The sequence below is a fragment of the Moschus berezovskii genome, chromosome 21 (genome assembly GCF_049115385.1).
Source record: "Moschus berezovskii isolate FMDL1 chromosome 21, NW_MosBer_1.0, whole genome shotgun sequence".
Taxonomy (NCBI): Eukaryota; Metazoa; Chordata; class Mammalia; order Artiodactyla; family Moschidae; genus Moschus; species Moschus berezovskii.
Window position 1 is genome coordinate 10,322,843 of NC_142480.1, and position 22,540 is coordinate 10,345,382.

General features: G+C 44.6%; 1 protein-coding gene across 6 annotated transcripts in view; it reads left to right on the plus strand.

Annotated features, from left to right (window-relative positions):
• The window catches only part of DICER1 (dicer 1, ribonuclease III), a 75,068-nt gene extending 64,916 nt beyond the window's left edge, over positions 1–10,152 (plus strand). For all 6 annotated transcript variants that reach the window (XM_088829873.1, XM_088829874.1, XM_088829875.1 and 3 more), the window contains 4 exons: positions 661–929; positions 4,897–5,059; positions 5,163–5,238; positions 5,581–10,152. In XM_088829873.1, coding sequence (XP_088685999.1) covers positions 661–929; positions 4,897–5,059; positions 5,163–5,238; positions 5,581–5,746 — 674 coding nt within the window. In that variant the 3' untranslated portion in view covers positions 5,747–10,152. The remainder of the gene's footprint in view (positions 1–660; positions 930–4,896; positions 5,060–5,162; positions 5,239–5,580) is intronic.
• Positions 10,153–22,540: the final 12,388 nt, after the last annotated feature.

Below are 22,540 nucleotides of genomic sequence, written 5' to 3' on the forward strand. Positions count from 1 at the left end.
AGGTCTCACATTTTGACATTGATCATTTTTGCTTAAGGTCTCTGCTTGCCCCCACTATTCTCCTTCTTGATTTGTGTAAAATTCACCATTTTTCATTCAATTTGAGAAGAAGGTCTTCTTGTTCTACGTGTCATCTTTTGTAACAAATGTAACCCAGGAGTGATGAGGTGTGTGTCACTCCCACACTTTCCCGAGTGTCAGTGGACAGTGCCAAGTGGTGGTAGCGGAGCGTGGGGAGGGGACGTGAGCAGGGCCTGACTTTGCTAGCTGCCGATCGTGATGGAGGCTTTGGAATGGTGCCCCAGCACCTACCTGGCCAGCAGAGAGCCAAAGGAAAAGGGCTCAGTGAAATGATGTCACTTGGGAAATGCCTTTTTCTTAACAAGCGATAGTCTTCTGGCAACTTAAGGATTTTATGACCCCAATTTATATATCAGAAATGTGCTTAATTTGCCACTAGAATTTAATTTTCAGAAGCTTCAGTAGGATGTCATTCAGTAATTCTGTCATTGAAGAATATATGTATAAATGGAATCCCCTCCTCAATAAAGGTCTTTTCAGTGGGTCTTGGGGGAATCCATCCTTTAACTGAGTTATTATTGGGAAATCGTGTTGGTGGTTTTGCTGGTGCTCATGGCTTCCCTTTGAATCTTCCTTCAGATTGTTACCAGCGCTTAGAATTCCTGGGAGATGCAATTTTAGACTACCTCATAACCAAGCACCTTTATGAAGACCCACGGCAGCACTCCCCAGGGGTTCTGACCGACCTGCGCTCTGCTCTGGTCAACAACACCATCTTCGCGTCGCTGGCTGTGAAGTATGACTACCACAAGTACTTTAAGGCCGTTTCCCCCGAGCTCTTCCATGTCATTGACGATTTCGTGCAGTTTCAGCTCGAGAAGAACGAGATGCAAGGAATGGATTCTGAGGTTAGTGCCGTTTTAAGATACGTCGAGTTCAGTGTTTAAGCCTTCCAACTAGGCTTCTCAACACAGTCCAAAGAGCCGGCTGAAGGCCAGGGCTGTGGTCCTCAGCGTGCTCTGCGTTCTCCAGGAAACCTACGTGGGTCATAGTCTTCAGGCAGCCCTTTTAAACTTGGCTGCAGGTACTGTGGTCATTCTGGTGAGGAGAAGGAGCCAGGGGCTTCCAGCAGCTTCATCCCCAGTCCTTGATGTGGGCTTCTGGTATTCAGGCACGCCAGAGAGGTGCAGCCCCCCCCACCCCGGTCCCCTAAAAAGCTTTAACCTTAGTGAGAGCTCGGCATGGTGGATTCTGTCCTTTCTCTCTGTTTAAAAGAGATCAGAAATATTTGCTGTATCTCAGGTAAGCATCATGAATGTACATCCTGCTTCACTTGAAATGGGGAAATCTCATTTAAAAAGCAAACTTCTAAAATTTTAAGGACTGGAATTTGAGAGATGTCTCCTGTAGGTTCAGCCAAAGGTCCTTTTGGTGATGGAGCTAATTCTTGTGTGTATGTAAGCTGTTGTGAAGTTTTGTAAGAAAAGATTTTGCTGAGATCCTGCTGGCCTCTGATTCCTCACTGACGTCCATCCACATACCTGGGTACCCAGGAGAGCGCTCTCATTTCTTCTTCTGATTCTGACTCCTTTGTTCTTTCTGTAGATTTCTTACGAGAACTCGGAATCCATTCATAACTCTGGTGGCCACTGTAATTATCCTTTCTTGACTGTGCACCTCCGTGCTGTTAGTTACACAGACTTTGTTAAGGAGGAGTGCACTTGCTTGGCGTCCTGTGAGGGAAGTGGGGAGCCTGGGTTTGGAGGTGGAGCCGCGGGGCCGAGGGTCAGGCACACTGAATCAGGTGGCGGGTGTGCTGAAGTAGGGTCACAGCTGGTACCCTTGCTCCCTCTTCCTTCTGGCACACTCTTTTGAGATCAGTGGCCTGAGGTGGAGTACAGCTATCTCAGATACATTCAATATGCTTCTAGTCTCCTTCTATAGAAATACATAAGCTTAGAAGTTGAGGAATTAGCTAAAATGAAAGTTATCTTTTGGACTTCCCTGGTGATTCAGTGGTTAAGACTCTGAGCTTCCGATGAAGGGGGCACAGGTTCGATCCCTGCTTGGAGAACTAAGATCCTTGGTCAAAAAAAAAATAGTTACCTTCTGATAACAGTTGGACATACTGGCTTTGCTAGTTTTTGTTCATTCTTTTCCTGCCCTTTGTTTATATAAATGTATGTGTGGAAGTTACGAAAAAGTGATGGGGAATGCCTTGGTCTGGCTTCTCTAACTTACTGTTTGATCTTAAGAAAGTCTCTTCACCAAAGAAGAGAATTAAACTTCGTGAAAAAAAGAAAGTGAGGTTGCTCAGTCGTGTTCGACTCTTTGCGACCCCGTGGACTGTAGCCCACCAGGCTCCTTCGTCCATGGGATTTTCCAGGCAAGAGTACTGGAGTGGGTTGCCATTTCCTTCTCCAGGGGATCTTCCAAACCCAGGTATTGAACCTGGGTCTCCCACATTGCAGGCAGACGCTTTACCATCTGAGCCACAAGTAGATGCTTGTAAACTTGGTAAATTTTAAAATTCTCATCCACAACAATAAGTTATCTTGTTTTTCCAGTAGTCGGCATTATAAATCCACTGTATAGAATTTTGTGTGGCTAAGCAATCCATTTAGAAATGGCTCTCACCGCTTCTTTTTATTTCTCTTTAACAAGTAATTTGTATTTTATAAAATAAAATAACCAAAATTATCACTTTGTGATTTTTTGTTGCTAATGTATATAAACATAAACTTATATAACATATGAAATGAAATTCTATCATGCATACCCTGTTCTTTTTACTGAATATACTGTGGGTGACTTTCCCCAATCATTGTTAATTGGGATTATGACTTTCAGTAGGCTACATGCTAGTGAAAATATGGCTGAAGTGTAATGTGTTCAAACAGCTCCTTCATGACTGGATGGTTAATGCATTTTTAGTTAGGGTTTTAATAAACATGTTTGTGATAAATTTACTTAAATATCCAGCTACCCTCTTAAGATGAATTCCTGGAGATGGAATTGCCACATCAAAGAATTCAGTTCAGTTCAGTCGCTCAGTCGTGTCCGACTCTCCGCGACCCCATGAATCACAGCACGCCAGGCCTCCCTGTCCATCACCAACTCCCGGAGTTCACTCAAACTCATGTTCATTGAGTCAGTGATGCCATCCAGCCATTTCATTCTCTGTCGTCCCCGTCTCATCCCACCCCCAATCCCTCCTAGCATCAGACTCTTTTTCCAGTGAGTCAACTCGTCGCATGAGGTGGCCAGAGTATTGGAGTTTCAGCTTCAGCATCAGTCCTTCCAATGAACACCCAGGATTGATCTCCTTTAGAATGGACTGGTTGGATCTCCTTGCAGTCCAAGGGACTCTCAAGAGTCTTCTCCAGCACCACAGTTCAAAAGCATCAACTCTTCGGCGATCAGCTTTCTTCACAGTCCAACTCTCACATCCATACATGACCACGGGAAAAACCATAGCCTGACTAGACGGACCCTGGTTGGCAAAGTAATGTCTCTGCTTTTTAATATGCTATCTAGGTTGGTCATAACTTTCCGTCCAAGGAGTAAGCGTCTTTTAATTTCCTGGCTGCAATCAGCATCCGCAGTGATTTTGGAGCCCAAAAAAATAAAGTCTGACACTGTTTCCACTGTTTCCCCATCTATTTCCCATGAAGTGATGGGACCAGATGCCATGATCTTTGTTTTCTGAATGTTGAGCTTCAAGCCAACCTTTTCACTCTCCTCTTTCACTTTCATCAAGAGGCCTTTGAGTTCCTCTTCACTTTCTGCCATAAGGGTGGTGTCATCTGCATATCTGAGGTTATTGATATTTCTGCCGGCAATCTTGATTCCAGCTTGTGCTTCTTCCAGCCCAGCGTTCCTCATGATGTACTCTGCATATAAGTTAAATAAGCAGGGTGACAATATACAGCCTTGACGTACTCCTTTTCCTATTTGGAACCAGTCTGTTGTTCCATGTCCAGTTCTAACTTTTGCTTCCTGACCTGCATACAGGTTTCTCAAGAGGCAGGTCAGGTGGTCTGGTAAGAATTAGGAACTTTTAAAAGGCATTGGCTACATATGTAAATTTTTATGCTATTAATTTGAATATCTACTATGTGTCAGGTTCTCTGTCATAGTGAGCATTTATTAAGTGGTTTAATAAGAGGGGAGCTGGGAGGAAAATCTCTTCCGAATAGCATTTCCCTGCCAGAAAGTGGCGGTCTACCCTCCCTGCAGCGGCGTGCACCCTTTCTCGCACCGCATGGATGAGGATTCTGCCAGCTCCTAGCTGCGCTGCGGACGGGAAGCTGTTTCAGCATGCAGTTCTGTGATTGTGCGTGAATTTGAAATTTTTTTCCATAAATTTATTGACTATTACAGTTTGTGTTAGGGTTGTCTTTGGTTTTATTTGAGAGTAATCTTTTTTCCCTTGTTGAATACAGAGTACTAAATAGAGAAGGGCTTTTTTTTTTCCTTAAGTGAAAAACTTTTTTTTTAAGATAAGGTAATGTTTGGACTCATTGGGAAAGACCCTGACACTGGGAAGAACTGAAGGCAAAAGGAGATGGAGCGGCAGAGGATGAGGTGGTTAGATAGCGTCGCGGACACAGTGGATGAGAATTTGAGGAAACCCTGGGAGCTAGTTGGGGACAGAGGAGCCTGGCGTGCTGCAGGCCCTGGGGTCTCAGACTCGGACACAACAACAGCTTTTGTGAAGAACCTATTACGGTGTAGTTGGCCTGTCATAAATATTTGATGTTGTTACCCTTGTTAAAGAGATAGCAGGAGTCACATCCAAGAAAAGAAAAACATCTCTGGACTGCCTTTCAAAGAGGCCTTTCTGCTTACGAGTTTATTTTCTCACTGTAATAGCTTAGGAGATCCGAGGAGGATGAAGAGAAAGAAGAGGATATTGAAGTTCCAAAGGCCATGGGGGATATTTTCGAGTCACTTGCTGGCGCCATTTACATGGACAGCGGGATGTCGCTGGAGATGGTCTGGCAGGTGTACTATCCCATGATGCGGCCACTGATCGGTACGGTTGACTCCCCTTCGAAAGAAGCAGAATCACAATTAAAAGCAACTTAAAAAAAAAAAACAAGTGTGTTAAGCACATTACTCTTTCATTTTGATTACAGAAAAATTTTCTGCAAATGTGCCCCGTTCGCCTGTGCGAGAACTGCTTGAAATGGAACCAGAAACTGCCAAATTCAGGTAAGCAAAAGTGTGCATGGAAGAGAGTTAACTTGCTGAAAATCAGGGGGGAGAGTCCTCAGAGATGCCGTAAACTCACGGTTTTGAAGAAATACCCTGGGACATGCTGTCCTGCAGTTGCCATTTGCGGCCTGGTTGACCGGCTCTTTTTGCTCCTGGGAGGTGAGAAGGAAGTGGCAGCACCATCTTGTCGGCAGTGGGCGGCTGTCAGAACACACATCTCTTCCGTGCGGTGTCAGCTTGTACAGGGGACTTGCAGCCTGAGAGTCTGTACTCAGTGCTGACTGACAATAACAATAAACACTTCCGACTTCTCATTCGAGCTGCTTGGCTCTTTTGCAGCCCGGCTGAGCGAACCTATGACGGCAAGGTCAGAGTCACCGTGGAAGTGGTCGGAAAGGGGAAGTTCAAAGGCGTTGGCCGGAGTTACAGGATTGCCAAGTCTGCAGCAGCAAGAAGAGCCCTGCGAAGCCTCAAAGCTAATCAACCTCAGGTTCCCAACAGCTGAAAACCCCTTTTTAAAATTTAGGAAAAAAAAAAAAAGGAAAGCAGAATTAAGGTGGAAAATATTTAAGTTGAAAAGGATGATTTAAAACTGATCGTTGAGTGGAACGAGTTGAAGGCAGAACGTAAAGTGTGTTTGATAACCCGATAGAATACAGAATAACACATTTAGCCTATGTATAAAAACGTTGGAAACTAACCGTAGTTTTAGTTTTTTGCGCAAACACAATCTTTCTTGTCTTCTTTCCTCACTTCTGCTTTGTTTAAATCATGAGAGTGCTTTACTGATGACATTTTCGCAAGTGTTCCAAGTGATTCTTGACAGTTTTTGTCTTGTTTCATTTTAGTTTAATTTCTGTCGTTTTCGCTTAGAGTTAGGAGGCCAAGGAGCTTAAACCTGGAACAGCAACCACCGCGCCCCCCCCCACCCCCAACCACAACGGGTTCTGTTGAGAGCTCTGGGCACCCATCAGTGTGCGTGGCAGAGCCTGCCCTGCGGCGTCGATAAACGGAGTAGAGGGATGCGGTTTGAGAGAGGAGTGCGCCTGTGCCGTCTCTCCTTTCCACGTTGTATTGCGAAAGATGATGCCTCCCGGTCGCTGTTGCACTCACTAGTAAGGGACAGATTGTTGATGCGCACTGGCCAGCGTGTTGGCAGATCACGTTCTAGTTTTCTCATGCCATGTTGTCTTGCATAAAAGAGGTTCTTGCCTTAAAAGTAAAATCCTGGTGGATATCCTTTCACTTCTGATCTTTCTGGAACAAACCGTTTCACATTCCCGTCATTCTGTTTATTATGCATTAGACCTCGAGACAGCGTGATACTTAATGACTCACTAGTATAGCTGTAACCTAACTAATGACAGGATTATATGAGAATTTCTGTCAGGTGTACTGAAGACATTTTCAAAACCAGAATAGGTAACCTATGGATTTTTTAAAGAGATACATCAGAAGAATCATCTTTGGCTAAATACCCCTCTTTTACTAGTAACTTCCGGCTAGGTAGTTCCACGGATGGAAATTGTTTGTGGCAAATAAACCTTGCCCTGTAGGCTATTGCTCTAACAAAATAGACTTTATACATATCACACCTAAAATATGCTGCAGGTCTTATAATGGACTGGTTACTCACTTAAAGAAGCAGAACAGAGCACCTTACCCCTTAGTCTTCTCACACACATTTCTCACTGTACTTTTCACAGTGTTGCATGCATACGTCACCTACCAAAGCTGTGCTGTTAATGCCATGAAAGTTTAACGTTTGCGACAAACTGCCGTAATTTTGATATGTCTGTGATTTAGGCCATTAATTTAGGTAAACTAGCTCATTGTTTCCATCTTTGGAAAAGGAAGAAAAAAGACACTTTTAGGCATTTGCCTAAGTTTCTTTAATTAGACTTGTAGGCACTCTTCACTTAAATACCTCAGTTCTTTTCTTTTGCATGCATTTTTTCCCCTCCCCATTTGGTGCTATGTTTATGTATTATGCTTGAAATTTTAATTTTTTTTTTTTTGCACTGTAACTATAATACCTCTTAATTTACCTTTTTAAAAGCTGTGGGTCAGTCTTGCACTCCCACCAACGTACCAGTAGAGATTTGCTGCAATTGCCCCTTAATTATGCTTGAAATTCAAGAAAGCTGAACAGAGGTGTCTCGTAATTTCCAGCACATCATTCTGAACGTGACGCCTCATATAATGCTGCATTGATATTTTGAATTGCAGTCAAATACTGTACTTCTTGCTTTATCTGCACCACCCACCCCAGAGAAACACCTCTGCACGCGTGCACCCAGAAACCTGTTCGCTCCGCTTTCTAAGGAGACCTGAGTGAAGGGAGAATTCAGCTTCTCCCACGTGATTTATTGTCTCCAACCTTAAACTTCCAGTGAGATCTCAGTTACTAAACAAGCTTTAGAGCAAATTTATTTGGGTGGACATGTTTTTTAAAAATTTAATTCTGATTTGGAACTTTCGATTTCTATTTGATTTTTTTTAAAGACACCTCCATGTAAGATCTGACAATGTAAAACCAAGCGCTTCTTGAATTAATAACTGTAAATGTGTACACTTAACAAGTAAGGCTGGATATGAATTTTCCTTGTGAGGGTGATTCGTGATAAAGCTGTATCACAAATCTCTTGATAATTATAAACTACCTGCTGCCAGGAGCTTAGGGCCTTGCATTGTGTCTAATGCACTAATCCCAGTGTTGAGGCATCCTCTGGCCTCCTGGCACCAAAATCAGATTGTTTCACAGTTACAATCCCCGTTGGGAGAAAAATGCCTCAATATATTTTGTAACCTTAAGAAGAGTATTTTTTGTTAATACTAAAAAGTTCAGACTTGGATAAGATTAGGTCACACAGTCTCAGGGGTTCAAATTTCCTGCTACCATTCAAAATGTTTTATCAACAGCAGACTTTAGCTATTGCTTATTTTTTTTCTTTTTCTCCTTTTGGTTGGAGGACAGTAGCTGATTTTAGTTTGTGACTCACACTTTGAAGCAATCTCTGATCCCCTGGTTCCTAAGTTGAAAAATCAGAACTCTGATGTAGATATACGAAATGGTCACGAGTGCTTTTGTGCTGCTGATTTTTTAATGCTGTAAACTTCCCCCCAGTTTAGCTTTACTGAAATGTTTTGCATCCATTTAATTAAGGGACAAAAAAAAAAATTGCTGTCTGCCGCCCACTCTACCACCTTGTCTGTCATCCTTTTGTTCCTGTGATCGCCATGTGAGACCGGGTGTGATCTGGAAGCCCCGCTGGTGGGTGGTGTGGTTGTAAGGCCAGCACACGCGGTAAGGACTGGGCGGGCACGTTTTGAAAAGCAGCTGCAGAAATTCCTTGCGATGATTGTGTGGAGGTTAGTTGGCATGAACCTTCATTGTAAATGTTTTTTGATTTTTTTTAAATTTTAAATAATACTTTCAGCAGTCCTGACTATGCTGCGTTTTGTAATAGCTTTTTCCCCCTCTGTTCTGTTCATGTAGCACAGATAAGCATTGCACTTGGTACCATGCTTTACCTCATTTCAAGGAAAATATGCTTAACCGAGAGGAAAAAATGTGGTTTGGCCTCGCTGCTGTTTTGATATATCGAATTTGAAAAAAGATAATTATAATGCCTGCAATGTGTCATATACTTGCACAACTTAAATAGGTCATTTTTGTCTGTGGCATTTTTACTGTTTGTGAAAGTATGACAAAGATTTGTTAACTGAACTCTTAATTATGTTTTAAAGATGTTTGTTAACTTTTTCTTTTCTCTTTTACGTTATGTGAAATGATTAAATTTAGAATGACCTCTAACACTCCTGTAATTATCTTTTAAAATGCTAATTTTTCCTCTCTTAATAATAGCTTGCCCTCAGAAAGATTCAAATTACCCTGCCTACATAGCAAGAGACTGGAGGCTACTCTGGTTCTGTTGGTTCAGTTCATAAGTACAATTATTCACACAGCAGTCGGCTCTTTAAGTCATCACCTGACATTGGCCGGTGACTGCAGAGTGCAGAGACTAATCGAGATGCAGACCCACCACAGTTCGGTCTTCAGGCCCCGTTGATTTAAAACTTTCTATCTTGCTCTGTTAGGGTATCTAATCCTTTTACACAATGTTTAAGCCACCAAACTGAGACCTTGATATCTTCATTTCAAACAGCATCTGAAGTTCTGTTAGCACCCTGAACCAGTTTGTGTTCGCTGCAGAACTGAAACTCATGTCTTGTTTATTACCTATATGGTTATTTTAATTACATTTAAATAGGTATATTTTTTCAACCACTGATTGCTTTTCAGGAACTTAATTATTTCCAAATAAATTTCTTTATTTTATATTGTACATGAGAAGTTTTTAAGATATGTTTAAGACCAAGAATATTGAAATGATTTTAAAAGTTGTTGGAATTTGCCAGTAGCAATACATAGGGAATTTGCATTGAGACTATTGTATTTTCCACTAGAGGTGAAAATGATGTTTTGAAACTAACTTGTAAATATATTTTAATCATTGTGTTTTTGTTTTTTTTTCCCCTCTAGTCCATTTTTATTTGGACATCACCCACCATTGAAATTTTCTAGATGCACTCAGAATCTGTAGCAAAAATGCAGAGGTGACCAGAATGAAATTTCTGGCTTTTCTGCTGTAAATAGAACGAAAGAAAAATGACTAAAATCAAGTAAGACTAACATATATAATTTGATTGACAATAAAATACTTACCATCACATGCTGCAGCTGTTTTTAAGGAACATGATGTGATTCTTTCATACATACAGGAATCATGCTGCAGAAATTCGCAGTCTGCACCTTAAGGGTCACGATTACCTTTAGTCGTTTTTTGTTTTTGTTTTTTTGTAATAATTGTAGCCAAGTAAATCTCCAATAAAGTTATGGTCTGTTCACTTTGTGTCCTTTTGACTTTTTATTTTCTTGTTTTGGTTCATTTAGAGTGGATGATAGCACTTAGATAGTTGTAGCAGAAATTATCTTTAAAATGTTTTGATTCCATGGTCACCTGAAAATGTGTCCTTTAAAAGGATAAAATGTTTACCAAGTTCTACTTCATCTGCTGGTAGAGTTATCAACTAACACTTGACTTGTTCTTTTCAGACTTAAAGAATGCCAGTGTGATTTTCTGAAATTCTGCCACATTGACTGATGGGTTCCAGGTCCTGGATTATTTATGACACGTTTGACACATTCCTTAAGTAAATTTAGTTATTTTGAAGTCAAGTGGACAGAATGTTCAAGCTTCTAGAGTTTTAGGAGACACTTTCAGTATATTATTGGTTAAGAAAGAATTCTGTTATTTCAGGCTTTGACCTAACCTTTTCATAACTCAGTAAACCAAGCACTAAAAGGAATGACTTGGCTGGAGGAACAAGATGACAAGTAGAAGTTTCTTTTTTTTTTTTTTTAGAAGTTTCTTAAAATGAGAAAGAAAAAAAAATTCCATTTTCTTTTATAAGGATCTAAATTAATCTCTTCCTTTTCTCTCCCTCTGACTTCTCTAAACTGAAGGAGAAAAAGTATGTGTTTTTTGAAAAATTTATTTATTTTTAATTGAAGGATACTGGCTTTATAATACTGTGTTGGCTTCTGCCATACATCAACATGAGTCAGCCATAGGTATATATATATGTCCCCTCTCTCTTGATCCTGCCTCCCACCCCATTCCACCCCCTTTAGGTTGTCACAGAGCCCCCGTTTGAGTTCCCCAAGTCAAACAGCAAATTCCCATTGACTGACTGTATTTTACAGATGGTAGTGTATATGGTTCCATGTCACTCTCCATCCGTCCCACCCTCTCCTTCCTCCCCCCGCCCTTGTGTCCGTAAGTCTGTTCTCTGTGTCTGCATCTCCACTGCTGCCCTGCAGATAGGTTCATCAGTACTGTCTTCCTAGATTCCAAATAACATACATTACTATGGGATGTTTGTTTTTCTGTGTAATAGGCTCTAGGTTCATCCACCTTATTAGAACTGACTCAAATGTGTTGCTTTTTATGGCTGAGTAATATTCCTTGCTATATATGTACCACAGCTTCTTTATCCATTCATCTGTCGGATAGACATCTAGGTTGCTTCCATGTCTTAGCAGTTGTAAATAGCGCTGCAGTGACATTGGGGTACATGTGTCTTTTTCAATTTTGGTTTTCTCAGGGTATTTGCCTAGTAGTGGGCTTGCTGGGTCATATGGTAGTTTTATTCCTAGTATTTTAAGGATTCTCCGTGCTGTCTTCCAATATGTGCGTTTCCCTCCTGAGGACTTTTCGCTCAGCGCTGTCCAAGTCGGTGTTACTGCCTGGAATCCACTGCGTGGTGCAGGCCACGCCTGAGACCACAGCCCTCTCCCTCCCCTTGGCTGGCCCCTCCTGTGGCTGGAAGAGGGGACAGGGGCAGGCCAGGCAGGTCAGCGTACAGGTCGTGGTGTGCATGGAAAGGATCCAGATAGAAGTGAACTTTTCCTTTTTGTGGATCCATGAGTGTATAATATAGGTGTTGGGTGGAATGACAGATGCTGGTCATAGCCCCCTGGGGTGGGGACCGAGTTGTGACCCCTGCAGAGACACCAGGGGTAAGGGGTGTCTTCACGGCAGCCAGGCAGCCAGGAGTGCTCCTGACCTGTGCATCAGGCCATGTGGGAACAACTTGTAGATCTTGTTGGTTTTCTTTTTTACTTTCTGTGGCAAATTACACATAAAACTCACCATAGAGCCATAAGTTTAGAATATATTGACACTGAGTACGTTCACATTCGCATTGTTCTGCAGCCATCACCACCACCTGGTTCCAGAACTTTCCTTCATCCCAAACCTGAACCCTGTTCCTAGTGAACACTAACGCCCATCCCTTCCTCACCTGTCTTGGTATCCACCTGTTCTGTGACACCAGTACTTTCTGCCTCTGAGTCTGACTGTTCTAGGTACTTCCCTATAAGTGGAACCAGGCAATATTTGTCCTTCAGCATCTGGCTTGTTTATTAAGGGTCAGCTCTGTTGGAACTTGCGTCAGCATTTCCTTGGTTTTAGGCCTGAGTTCCATTTCTTTGTTTATAGAACACGGCTTCCAAGGTGGCTCAGGGGTAAAGAATCCGCCCGCCAGTGCAGGAGATGTGGGTTCGATCCCTGGCCCAGAAGGATCCCTTGGAGAAGCAAAGGGCGACCTACCCCCGTATTCTTGCCTGGGAAATCCCATGGACAGAGACGCCTGGTGGCCTGCAGCTCATCAGGTCGCAAAGCGCTGGACACAGCTTCACGACTGAGCAACAGTGTAGGGCCGATTCTGTTTGCCCGTTTGTCTGCCGCCGGCGTTTGGGCTGCTTCCGCTCTTTTGTTCTTGCGATTATTGCTGCCGTGAACACTGGTGTCCACGTACCTTTTTGAACACCTGCTCTCAGTGCTTTAGCGTGTGTATCCAGGAGTGGAGTTGCTAGCTCACACGATCGTTCTGTGTGATTTTCTGAGAAGCTGCTATCCTGTTTTCCACAGCACTGCACCATTTTGCATGCTCACCACCAGCACACAGGGATTCCAGTTTCTTCACATCCTCACCAGCTCTGGCTTTTGCTTCTATCTTTGATCTTGGTTACCCCGGTGACCGTGAGGCTCTGTGCGTTTTGGTCATGTGCGTTTCTTTGGAGAACTGCCTCTTCAAGCCCTTTGCCCATTTTTGAATTGCGTTGTTTTTGTTGTTGGGTTTTAAGGAGTTCTTTATGTATTTTAGATACTAAACCTCTTTCAAGTTTATAATTTACAAATACATCTTTACATTCTGTGCATTGCCTTTTTACTCCCTTGAAAATTCTCCTGAAAAATTCTGAATTGCAAGGCACATTGGCCTCCAAGATTTCAGATTAGGGCTCTCGGACCTATACTAGCTAAGATTTATTGAACGTGTACTAGGTGCCTGATCTGTACTAAACGTTGCACACATTTTATGCCGTTTACTCCTCACCACGATTACAGAAACGGCCGCTTTTGGAGGGAAGTAGGGCAGAGACATTCACATGGAGGGCGCGAGTCAGAATGTCTGGTTTCCAGCACTGTGTGACTTCGGGCAAGTTACTAAACCACTCTGAGCCTCACGTCCTAGCCTTTTCCATGAGGAAGTGACATTGGGATTCAGCGAGAGTTCATGTAAAATGCTGGGCACAGTGCCCCACACATCCTGAAGCCCACAGAGGATGCTCACTGTCGCTGTAGCCCTCATTTTACAGATGGGACGAGGCTCAGAGAAGGGAAATAACTTGCCTGAGGTCACAGTAAGAGGCTTGGGCCTTGAACACCTGGTCACTTAAAAAAGGGTGTTTAGCCATCATTCAGTAATTCTCTAATTTATGTGGCTCCTTTAATATAAAGATGGAAATACATGAATGTATGTATATGTCACAGAGTTTTCACATTTGAGGAGAAAACCATAACCATGGTTGGTGACTCATAACCAACACGGGCGCCAATTGCAGGATTTGTTTCTTCGTTTTGTATGTAACCCTAGTAGCTCCTGAGAAGAAGATTCATGGTCTTTGTTAAAGAGAGCCAGGGTTAAAACCTACCATTACCCTGTTACCCAACTCACTTTAGTCTGAAAAACTAGGGACATGCCCAGTGGCCATTTTGGGTCTGTGCACAAGGTCAGTAGTCTTGGTAGGAGAAGCCGTTGGCTCTTAGTTTTAAGTAACACTCTTCCTGGTCCAGCAAGTAGCAGGCGTTTATTTCAGTGTCTTGCTTATTTTCCCCCCTGCTTTTGCATTCGCTGTATTTTGAAAAGAAAGAGCTTTTCCCTCAGTAGAGCCTCTCCTGTTATGCTGTAAGGTGTCCTTGTAACAGAACCAAAATGTGAGCGAAGCTGGACTTCAGTCCAAAGTGTGTGTTCTCTGTGTGTGCATACATACACACACACACACACACACACACACAGCATCGCAACAGAAGCGTGGCCCATGATGGGATTTGTGCCCTGCAGAGTGAGCAGGATCTTTGCTGAGCTTGGTGACCTCCTCCCAGTTTTCTGTGTTTGGGGAACTGGGTGTGGTGAGTGGTGTATGCATAACCTCAGATCTTACTAGGAAGCTTTCAGAAGATGAAGCAGTACTTGAGCGCCGGTGTGTGCTTAGTCACTGTCGTGTCCAACTCTGCAACTGCATGGACTGGAGCCCGCCAGGCTCCTCTGTCCATGGGGATTCTCCAGGCAAGCATACTAGAGTGGGTTGCCATGCCCGCCTCCAGGGGATCTTCCCAACCCAGGGATCAAACCCAGGTCTCCCTCACTGAAGGCGGATTCTTGACTGACTGAACCACCAGGGAATTGAAATTTTTTTCTAACAACTTTGGAGAATAGTTTTTGGTGGGTTGCTTACTAAAGCTGGGTGTTCCTGGTTTTTCTGTTGCTAGTCTGAGCTTGCCTTTCAACTATCCCCGCTTTCCACTCAGTGCCCTGCTCTTGAGTTCAAGACTTAAGGTAGATTCCAGGGATGATACGGCAGAAAAAGAAAAGGTTCCATAATTAAGTTTAGGGATGTATGGGTTAAACACAGTTAAACAGTGTTCTTTGCAGGATTTCTCAGGTCCTTTATTAAGCTGAAGTGCCTTGGGCCTCTCCTAGAGAGGGCTGTGTTTCCCAAACTTATCAGACCACAAATAACCTTCACAGTAATTCTTCAATGCCAGCATCCTGAGCAATACACATGAAGACTTGCCCTGCCAAGGGCCCACCAACTTGGGTGAACCACGTGTCTGATAGTGCCCACAGTGCCAGGGCACTCTGGTGGTGTCCCACCTGTGGTCCGTCACACATGAAGGTGACCAGCAGCCCCTGTGGTTGCTGCACTGGAAGGGACTCTGTAAGAGTTCCGATCACGGGGTCGCTCTGGCTCCCAGTCGTAGGTGAGTCCTGTGGTCCTGGGTACACGTGACTTGCCATTGGTGTCACAAAGTCGAGTCCCATTGGATGTGTTTTCTGGTCCAGAGCTTGTTTACTGACAGTTCCAGAGCAGAACACACTCCAGGACGTTCTCCTCCTCCTGAGATCTGTGCCTTGGCCATCTCAGCACAATGGACCTTGACTTCCCTAATAATCCCCTCCTCAAGGAGGCCTTTCTGTGGCTGCTGCTGTTGTCCGGTTGCTGAGTCATGTGTGACTCTTTGCGGCCCCATGGACTGCAGCACGCTAGGCTTTCCTGTCCTTCACCCTCTCCCGGAGCTTTCTCAAATTCATGTCCATCGAGTCGGTGATGCCATCTAACCATCTCATCCTCTGTCATCCCCTTCCTCTGCCTTCAATCTTTCCCAGCATCAGGGTCTTTTCTAATGAGTCAGTTCTTCATATCAGGTGGCCAATTATTGGAGCTTCAGCTTCAGTATCAGTCCTTCCAAGGAATGTTCAGGTCTGATTTCCTTTAGAATGGACTGACTTGATCTTGCTGTCCAAGGGACTCTCAAGAGTCTTCTGCAACACCACAGTTCATAATCATCAGTTCTTTGGTGCTCAGTCTTACTATGGTCCAACCCTCACATCCATCCCTGACTACTGGAAAAACCATAGCTTTGACTAGACGGACCTTGGTGTGCCGCTGACTCTGCCTAAAACCAATCCTGGCCCTCCTCCATCTGTTTCCTCATCCACTGCTGCCCTTCCTTGCAGACAGAGCTAGCCCCCAGCCCCCTGGGACATAACTTCCCATCTCCAGCCCCACCTCCCGCCTGGGTGTCCACCACAGACCCCTACCCTTCTCACAACACAGCTCACCCTGTTGCCCCGGACCTCTCACCATCTATGAGCCTCTGGAATGAAAGGACTGCATCCTGAGCACCACCTCGTGCTCTGCGTCCTAGATACACCAGGCCACTGGAGAACCTCAGTGCTGATCTCAGCTCTGTGCTCTGTGCTCTCTGTTTGCGGCTGCTGATTCTCCAGGAGACATGACGGGCAGGGTCGGGAGGGGCTGGGGGTGAGAGGCAGCAGAGTGGAGAGTGGGGAGACTCCCTGCCTTGTCCAGCGTCTTGGCCGAGGGGAACAGGACCTGGTCCTCCTGAACATTGCGTCGTCGCGTTGGGTAGAGAGTGTCCCCTGGCCAGCCGGACACAGCTGGCTCACGCAGACCTGAAAACCCTGTCGAGAAGGGCCGGAGAGCATGTGCTGCTTCCTGAAGATCAGGTTTGCAACTGCTTTTCTTTCCCTTTCTGCTTCGTTGTTCAGACGCTCAGTCACATCTGCCTCTCCTGTGGACTGCAGCACGCCTGGCCTCCCTGTCCATCACCAACTCCCAGAGTTTGTTCAAACTCATCATGTCCATTGAGTTGACCGTTTGGCAGCTCAGAGCCAGATTTGCAGCAGGCGTGAGGGTCTCCTGTTTACTGAAATATTTGTGGGGCACCATCTGTTTATGGCACTTTCTAGGCGCTGGGGGCAGAGCAGCGGGGGTGCGAAGGCCTTCTCATAGGCAGTCTTATGCCAGTGGGAAAGTCAGGCTACGGCCAAACCAACAGGTAGTTAACTTTCTGGGACTAAAACCCTGTGTTTTATTAGCAGTTTCTCACTTCCCTCTGCCCTGGTTCCCCTCACGCTCCATCCTGTCCTGTTGAGACATCTCTACAGTCGTTGCCGTGGCTCTTGGGAATAGGATGGGCTGTGACAAGCATATCCATACTCCTCGGTCCAGAATATACGTCTTAAAGCAGCTACTAAATATTCCATGTGAAGCTGACCTCGGTGAGGAAGGAGGTTCTTGAGAAGATAGGTAGCACCACTGACCCGCAGCTTTGAACCTTGTGCTGGTTTGGCTGCAAGGTCCCAGTGGGCCGGCCTGTTAAATGGGTCCTGCCACAATCCACACGCTGTTCCATGAAGACAAGCAAGGCAACAGCCAGCCGTGCTCTCCCCAAAACAGGCATCATGCTCTCTGGGGCCCCCCATCCCGAGCCCAGGCTCGAACGTGGGCAGACACAGTGGGACACAGGTTGCTTTTATGGGAAAGTGTGTTTGAGCTTTACGTTCTTTTAAGAGCCGTGAGGCCACTTTGGCTTTTGTTTAGTGGTTAGTTATTTTTACTTGTGTTTACCTATTCTGGAATAAAGGGCTGAATCAGTTCTCTTAACAAGCTAGAATTCCAACTTGAGGTTATGTTTATAAATAGAAAATCGAGGCTTTCCAGAACTAAAGCTCACTAAAACCAAGTTTGTTGACAAAGAGGAGGTCCTGTAAGCTAGTGGTCTGAGTGTTTCGAGGCATCTGGAATTCCTGAGTCCCAGACGTGCCCCCAGGGCAATGTAGCTTTAACCCTCCTATACCAAGGATGCTGCAAGAAGCCAATCAGCCTATGCCCGGAGCCTGCACCTCGGCCAAGTCATTAACCTCTCAGCCTCTCCCTCCTCTCTGTACGCAGAGGAGTTGGCCGAGGGTCTAACGGCTGATAATACTCAAAGCCACAGAACTTGAACTTGTGAATGCGGAAGTAATAGAGGTCTGAGTCAAGGCTGGTCGAGACCATGAATTCCTAGAAGCCAGGGTCATGACCTTGTTCTTTCACCCCTCTCATCAGCTGTGGATTCATCCACAAATGTCGCTTCATCATCCACTATGGTCAACCCTGTCTGGGCTCCTAGAGTCAGTGGGATTGGGAGTCATTTAGATCTCACATTCACAGACGCTTACATTCTGGTGGAATGGAATGGGAGTGGGAGGGGAGACAGATCTTAAAGCAACCTGATAGATTTGGAGACTAATTGCCTGGAAGACAGTTAAACAAGTTTATGTAATCGAGTGGCAGGTGGAGTGGTGTGGCCACAGATTACAATGATCGATAACGTTTAGTGAGTGCCTACTGTTCTAAGCACTGTCCCTGTGTTTCAAACAAGGATAGGTAAAGATTTACAGAGGGGTAAAGATACACAGAGGGGCTTCCCTGGTGACTCAGATGGTAGAGAATATGCCTGCAGCACAAGAGACGCAGGTTCAATCCCTGGATTGGGAAGGTCCCCTGGAGAAGGGAATGGCTACCCACTCCAGGATTCTTGCCTGGAGAATCCGATGGACAGGGGAGCCTGGCAGGCTCCATACAGTCCCTGGGGTTGCAAAGGGCTGGACATGACTGAATGACTAACACGTATAGCACAAAGATATGCAGAAATGCTGCTGCCATCCTTGAAAATAAAACACCCTACATTCAGGCCTCAAATTATGGGAAAATTGTGTATAACCAAATAGTTTCAATCCAGTGATGACTCCGATAAAGGGCTGGCCAGGGCACCAAGGAAGAAAACTGAAGAATTAATGGGACATTTATGGAAGGAGGTGACACTTGAGGTGGGTTTTGAGGGATGAGTAGAAGTTTTCTCACAGAATGTCTCACTGTCTATAGGTCCATGGTTTCACTGACATTCGTAGGCTCCTTAACAGACCACGTAATTCTTCTGCATGATTGATCCAGGGAGCCTCCTCTAAGACGTGGGTCGTGTTATATGGCCATTTCAGGGAAGAGATCACTATAAACCTTCAAAATTAACTCACACATTTTAACCCAGATTTACAATGTCAGTGTAAATAATGACATCCTTGCAAACATTCTGAGGGCAGACTATATTTTTCTGCCTTGTGGCTTTAAACCTGTGTTTCCTTAAGCAGATCTCACAAAGTCTTGGGTTCCTCGGGTTCCTCACACACTGTGGGGGTTCAGCCACACCAGTGAATCTGAGTTAGCATCACTGAAATCTGAATGTCTGGGGTGAAGCCCAGGCATCTGCATTTTAAAAAACATGTTGCCCAGATGATTGCGATGTGTAGCCAAGGTGAGGGGCCACGGGAGGAGAAACAGGGTCTCCCCTGTGCCCCGCAGAAGGTGGAGCCATTCCAGTAGTATCTGTTCTGTTTACTGAGCTTTCTTACAACAGGGCGTGGGAAGAAAGGGCCCTACTGCCAAAACTAATGTTTGAAAACCAATGAGCCAGAAGCTGGCTTGGACCCTCTGACTCTACATCTGCGGTTCTCTGCAGGGTTTTTCCCTGAGGCCTGCGTCTTGGTACCACTTCTGCGCTCTGTAAAGCAGCTGCCTTCTCTCCCAGCCCTGGCTACTTTTCCTTGATAGGTGAGCTAATCCCCGAATGTGACGGCGGCAGCCTTACAATGAGGGTTTTGATTACCTCGTTATGAATTACGGCGCAGTGCCCTGGTGAAGGGTCGAAGGTATTTTGAGATCCTTTGGGATCAAATGCGAGATATTACTAAAACGAGACTCCATTTAATAGGTGATAAATCTTGATATTGTAAGTTTAATATAGTTTGATGGTTGTAAATCCAGTGAATCTATGGTAGGAATTTGGTGTGCATTGCATTTATGAAATATTTAGTCAGGTGTTTTTAAAGGTATGATTTTTCTCATAAGGTACTAATTTTTATGGGCTTAACAAGCAAATTTCATATTGGTGTCAAATATGCTGCTGTTCACAGGCCTGTGAAATGAAAAAAAGAGAAGGTATTGTAGTCTTTTTTTTTTTTTTTTGTATTATGAGAAAACTCATAGATAATATTCTCTTTGCAACCCCAGTTGCAACCCCAAGCCCTCCAGTCTTCTCTGTTCACGGACTTCCCAGGCAAGAATACTGGAGTGGGTTGTCATTTCCTTCTTTAGGGGATCTTCCCAACCCAGGGATCAAACCTAGGTCTCCTGCCTCGCAGGCAGTTTCTTTACCACCTGAGCCACAGAGGAGATGGGGATGACAGAGGATGAGGTGGCTGGATGGCATCTCTGACTCAATGGACATGGGTTTGGGTGAACTCTGGGAGTTGGTGATGGACAGGGAGGCCTGGCGTGCTGCAGTTCATGGGGTCGCGGAGAGTCGGACACGACTGAGCAACTGAACTGAACCACTGGGGAAGCCCTGATAATATTCACAGCAGTAGCCAAATCAAGAAGTGGATTTTAGTATATTTCAGAGTATATTTTAGGGTGAGAAAATGATTGAATAAGAGCAACTTAAAAATAAGCTTATATTTGATGTGTAGACTGTGAATATGAGGAAGGGGTTTAAATATGACCACAGTGTGAATCTTGGGGCAAGTTTACCAGGCTGGTGGACAGGGGAACCCGAGTTCATTACTAGCCAGGCATATTGGTTTCTACTGCTGCAAATAACCATGACTTTGAGGGGTCAAGACAACATGAATTCGTTATCAGTTTCAATGGATCAGACGTCTGGGCACCAGCTTAGGTGAGTCCTCTGCTCAGGTCTCATGAGGCTGCAATCGAGGTGTTATCTGGACTCAGGATGCTCCCAGGCTCACATGGTTGTTGGCAACATTCATTTGTTTTGCTGATGCCAAGCTACTGGCAGCTTGCATCTTCAAGGCCAGCAGAACTCTCCCACTTAGATCCTTCTTTTCAGGGAAAGCTGTGACCCACCTAGGATAATACACCTGACTCAGAGTCAACTGATTAGGGACCTTAATTACATCTGCAAAATCTTGCACGTTTGCCACATAACATAACCTGACCACAACAGCAACATCCCATCGTGTTCCCTGGTCTTGTCCACACTCAAGATGAGAAATACACAAGGTATTCCTACCAAGGGTTGGGAATCCTGGCGGCATCTTAGAATTCTGACTGCCACCCTATAGGTGTGACCCCACAGCTTTCCTTTAGATCACTGTCACAGGGGAATGGTAATTCTACTTGTCTTGGAGGATCGTTGGTGGCCTCAATGAGATAATGGGTAGGAAATCTGGTGGTAAGGTGGGCAGTGCCCGGGCAGTTTGCCACATGCCTTGGGTAAGAGGGAGTGCCTGGTGGAAGAGTAAGATGTAAGGAGTATTACCTGCTTTGGGCTGCAGGTGCCACCAAATACATTGAATGGATGTGCAAATGAAGATAGCATGGACACATCTTCAGTTCCCTTTCATTGGGTCGGAGACCTGGACTGAGCACTGCAAGGCTTGTAGTTCACTTTTCAACATAGTTGCTTTTCCAAATCCTCACACTCCCGTAATAATGACCATGACCTCTTTTCTGGGTTAGAAATGGTTGCCGTGTCCAGTTCTTTACTTTGACTGCCTAATCTCCTCGCAGCCATTCATCAAGCTTGGAAAGATACCATGATCAACAGCCTTTGTGATCTGCCAAATGAGGGGCATTCAATGGGACACGTTTGCCCCCCTCTTCCCCCCACCTACCCTCTGGCTTCCCGATACTCCTCCCGCCAGTAGTCCCAGTCCATCCCTTTCCATTTCACAACTAATGCAGAACCCAATTGGAGACGGAGAAGGACAAACGAGTTTTTACACAATTGCTGCGGGTCACTGGTTAAGTTATTGGTCAAATCGTATTTGGCGTCCAGATAGCTGCTTTTGCCATCGCAGCCTAGCTCTGCGCGGCCGTAATTACAAACGCAGGGAAATGGAGGGAAAATCCATCTTATTTAAAAGTGTTTTAGTGTCAGCAAACACACTGCGACGCCATTAAGAAAGTTTTTGTTAAGGACACGCTCGACTTGAGGTTTTTAATTTGTTTGAAGTATTTTGCTAAAACAGAATTATGTTGGAGTTTACATAAAAGTAGAGAATGACATGAAAAGTTTTAACTTAAGCAGCAAAATATAAAGGCTAATCTTATTTAAAAGTAATATGTATGTCTTGATTGAGTGCCCAGATACGCTCAACTGGGACTTTTTAGTGGAATCGGGTCTAGGCAGTTACACTGAGTTATACGGAGAAGGCTTCCCTGAGCTTATATTGCCAGACCTGAAATACTCTTGTGGCTGCATTTAATAAAGAAACGAAAGTCTTGAGTAAGGGGATATGATTTTTTATGACAGAAGGAATGCAAATAACTTTTAGTCTCATTGCCTTGACCGGGTTTGGTTTGATTTGATGGAGTTTAATAATGACTTATAACCTGTGCTGACAATATGCAGGCCCGCACAACGTCATTTAACTCATTTATTCTGCTTGCTGTAAAAACAAAGAGATGGCAAATAAATATATGGAACGTACATTGTTTGTCAGAGGGCCCAAGCCAAGAGTTTTCAGTGACCTTTTAAAATATGGTCCCAGGCTAGTACTAAAATGTCTGTCACTCAGCACACACACTTGCGTGCTTTGGCCTTTTAACCCATGCATCTTGTGTTTTTCTCTTTCAAATGGCTGTATGAATTTCCAATCAGCTGCGGCAATGTAGGCTTTTGCATCGGAGGATTACTGTAAATTGCAGCCTGACAATTACAATAGGCAGGGCACCGGCGAGTTATTAATGGGCTCGCCTACTGACGGCCTTTCAGCACAGCCTCGGACCTGCTGAACC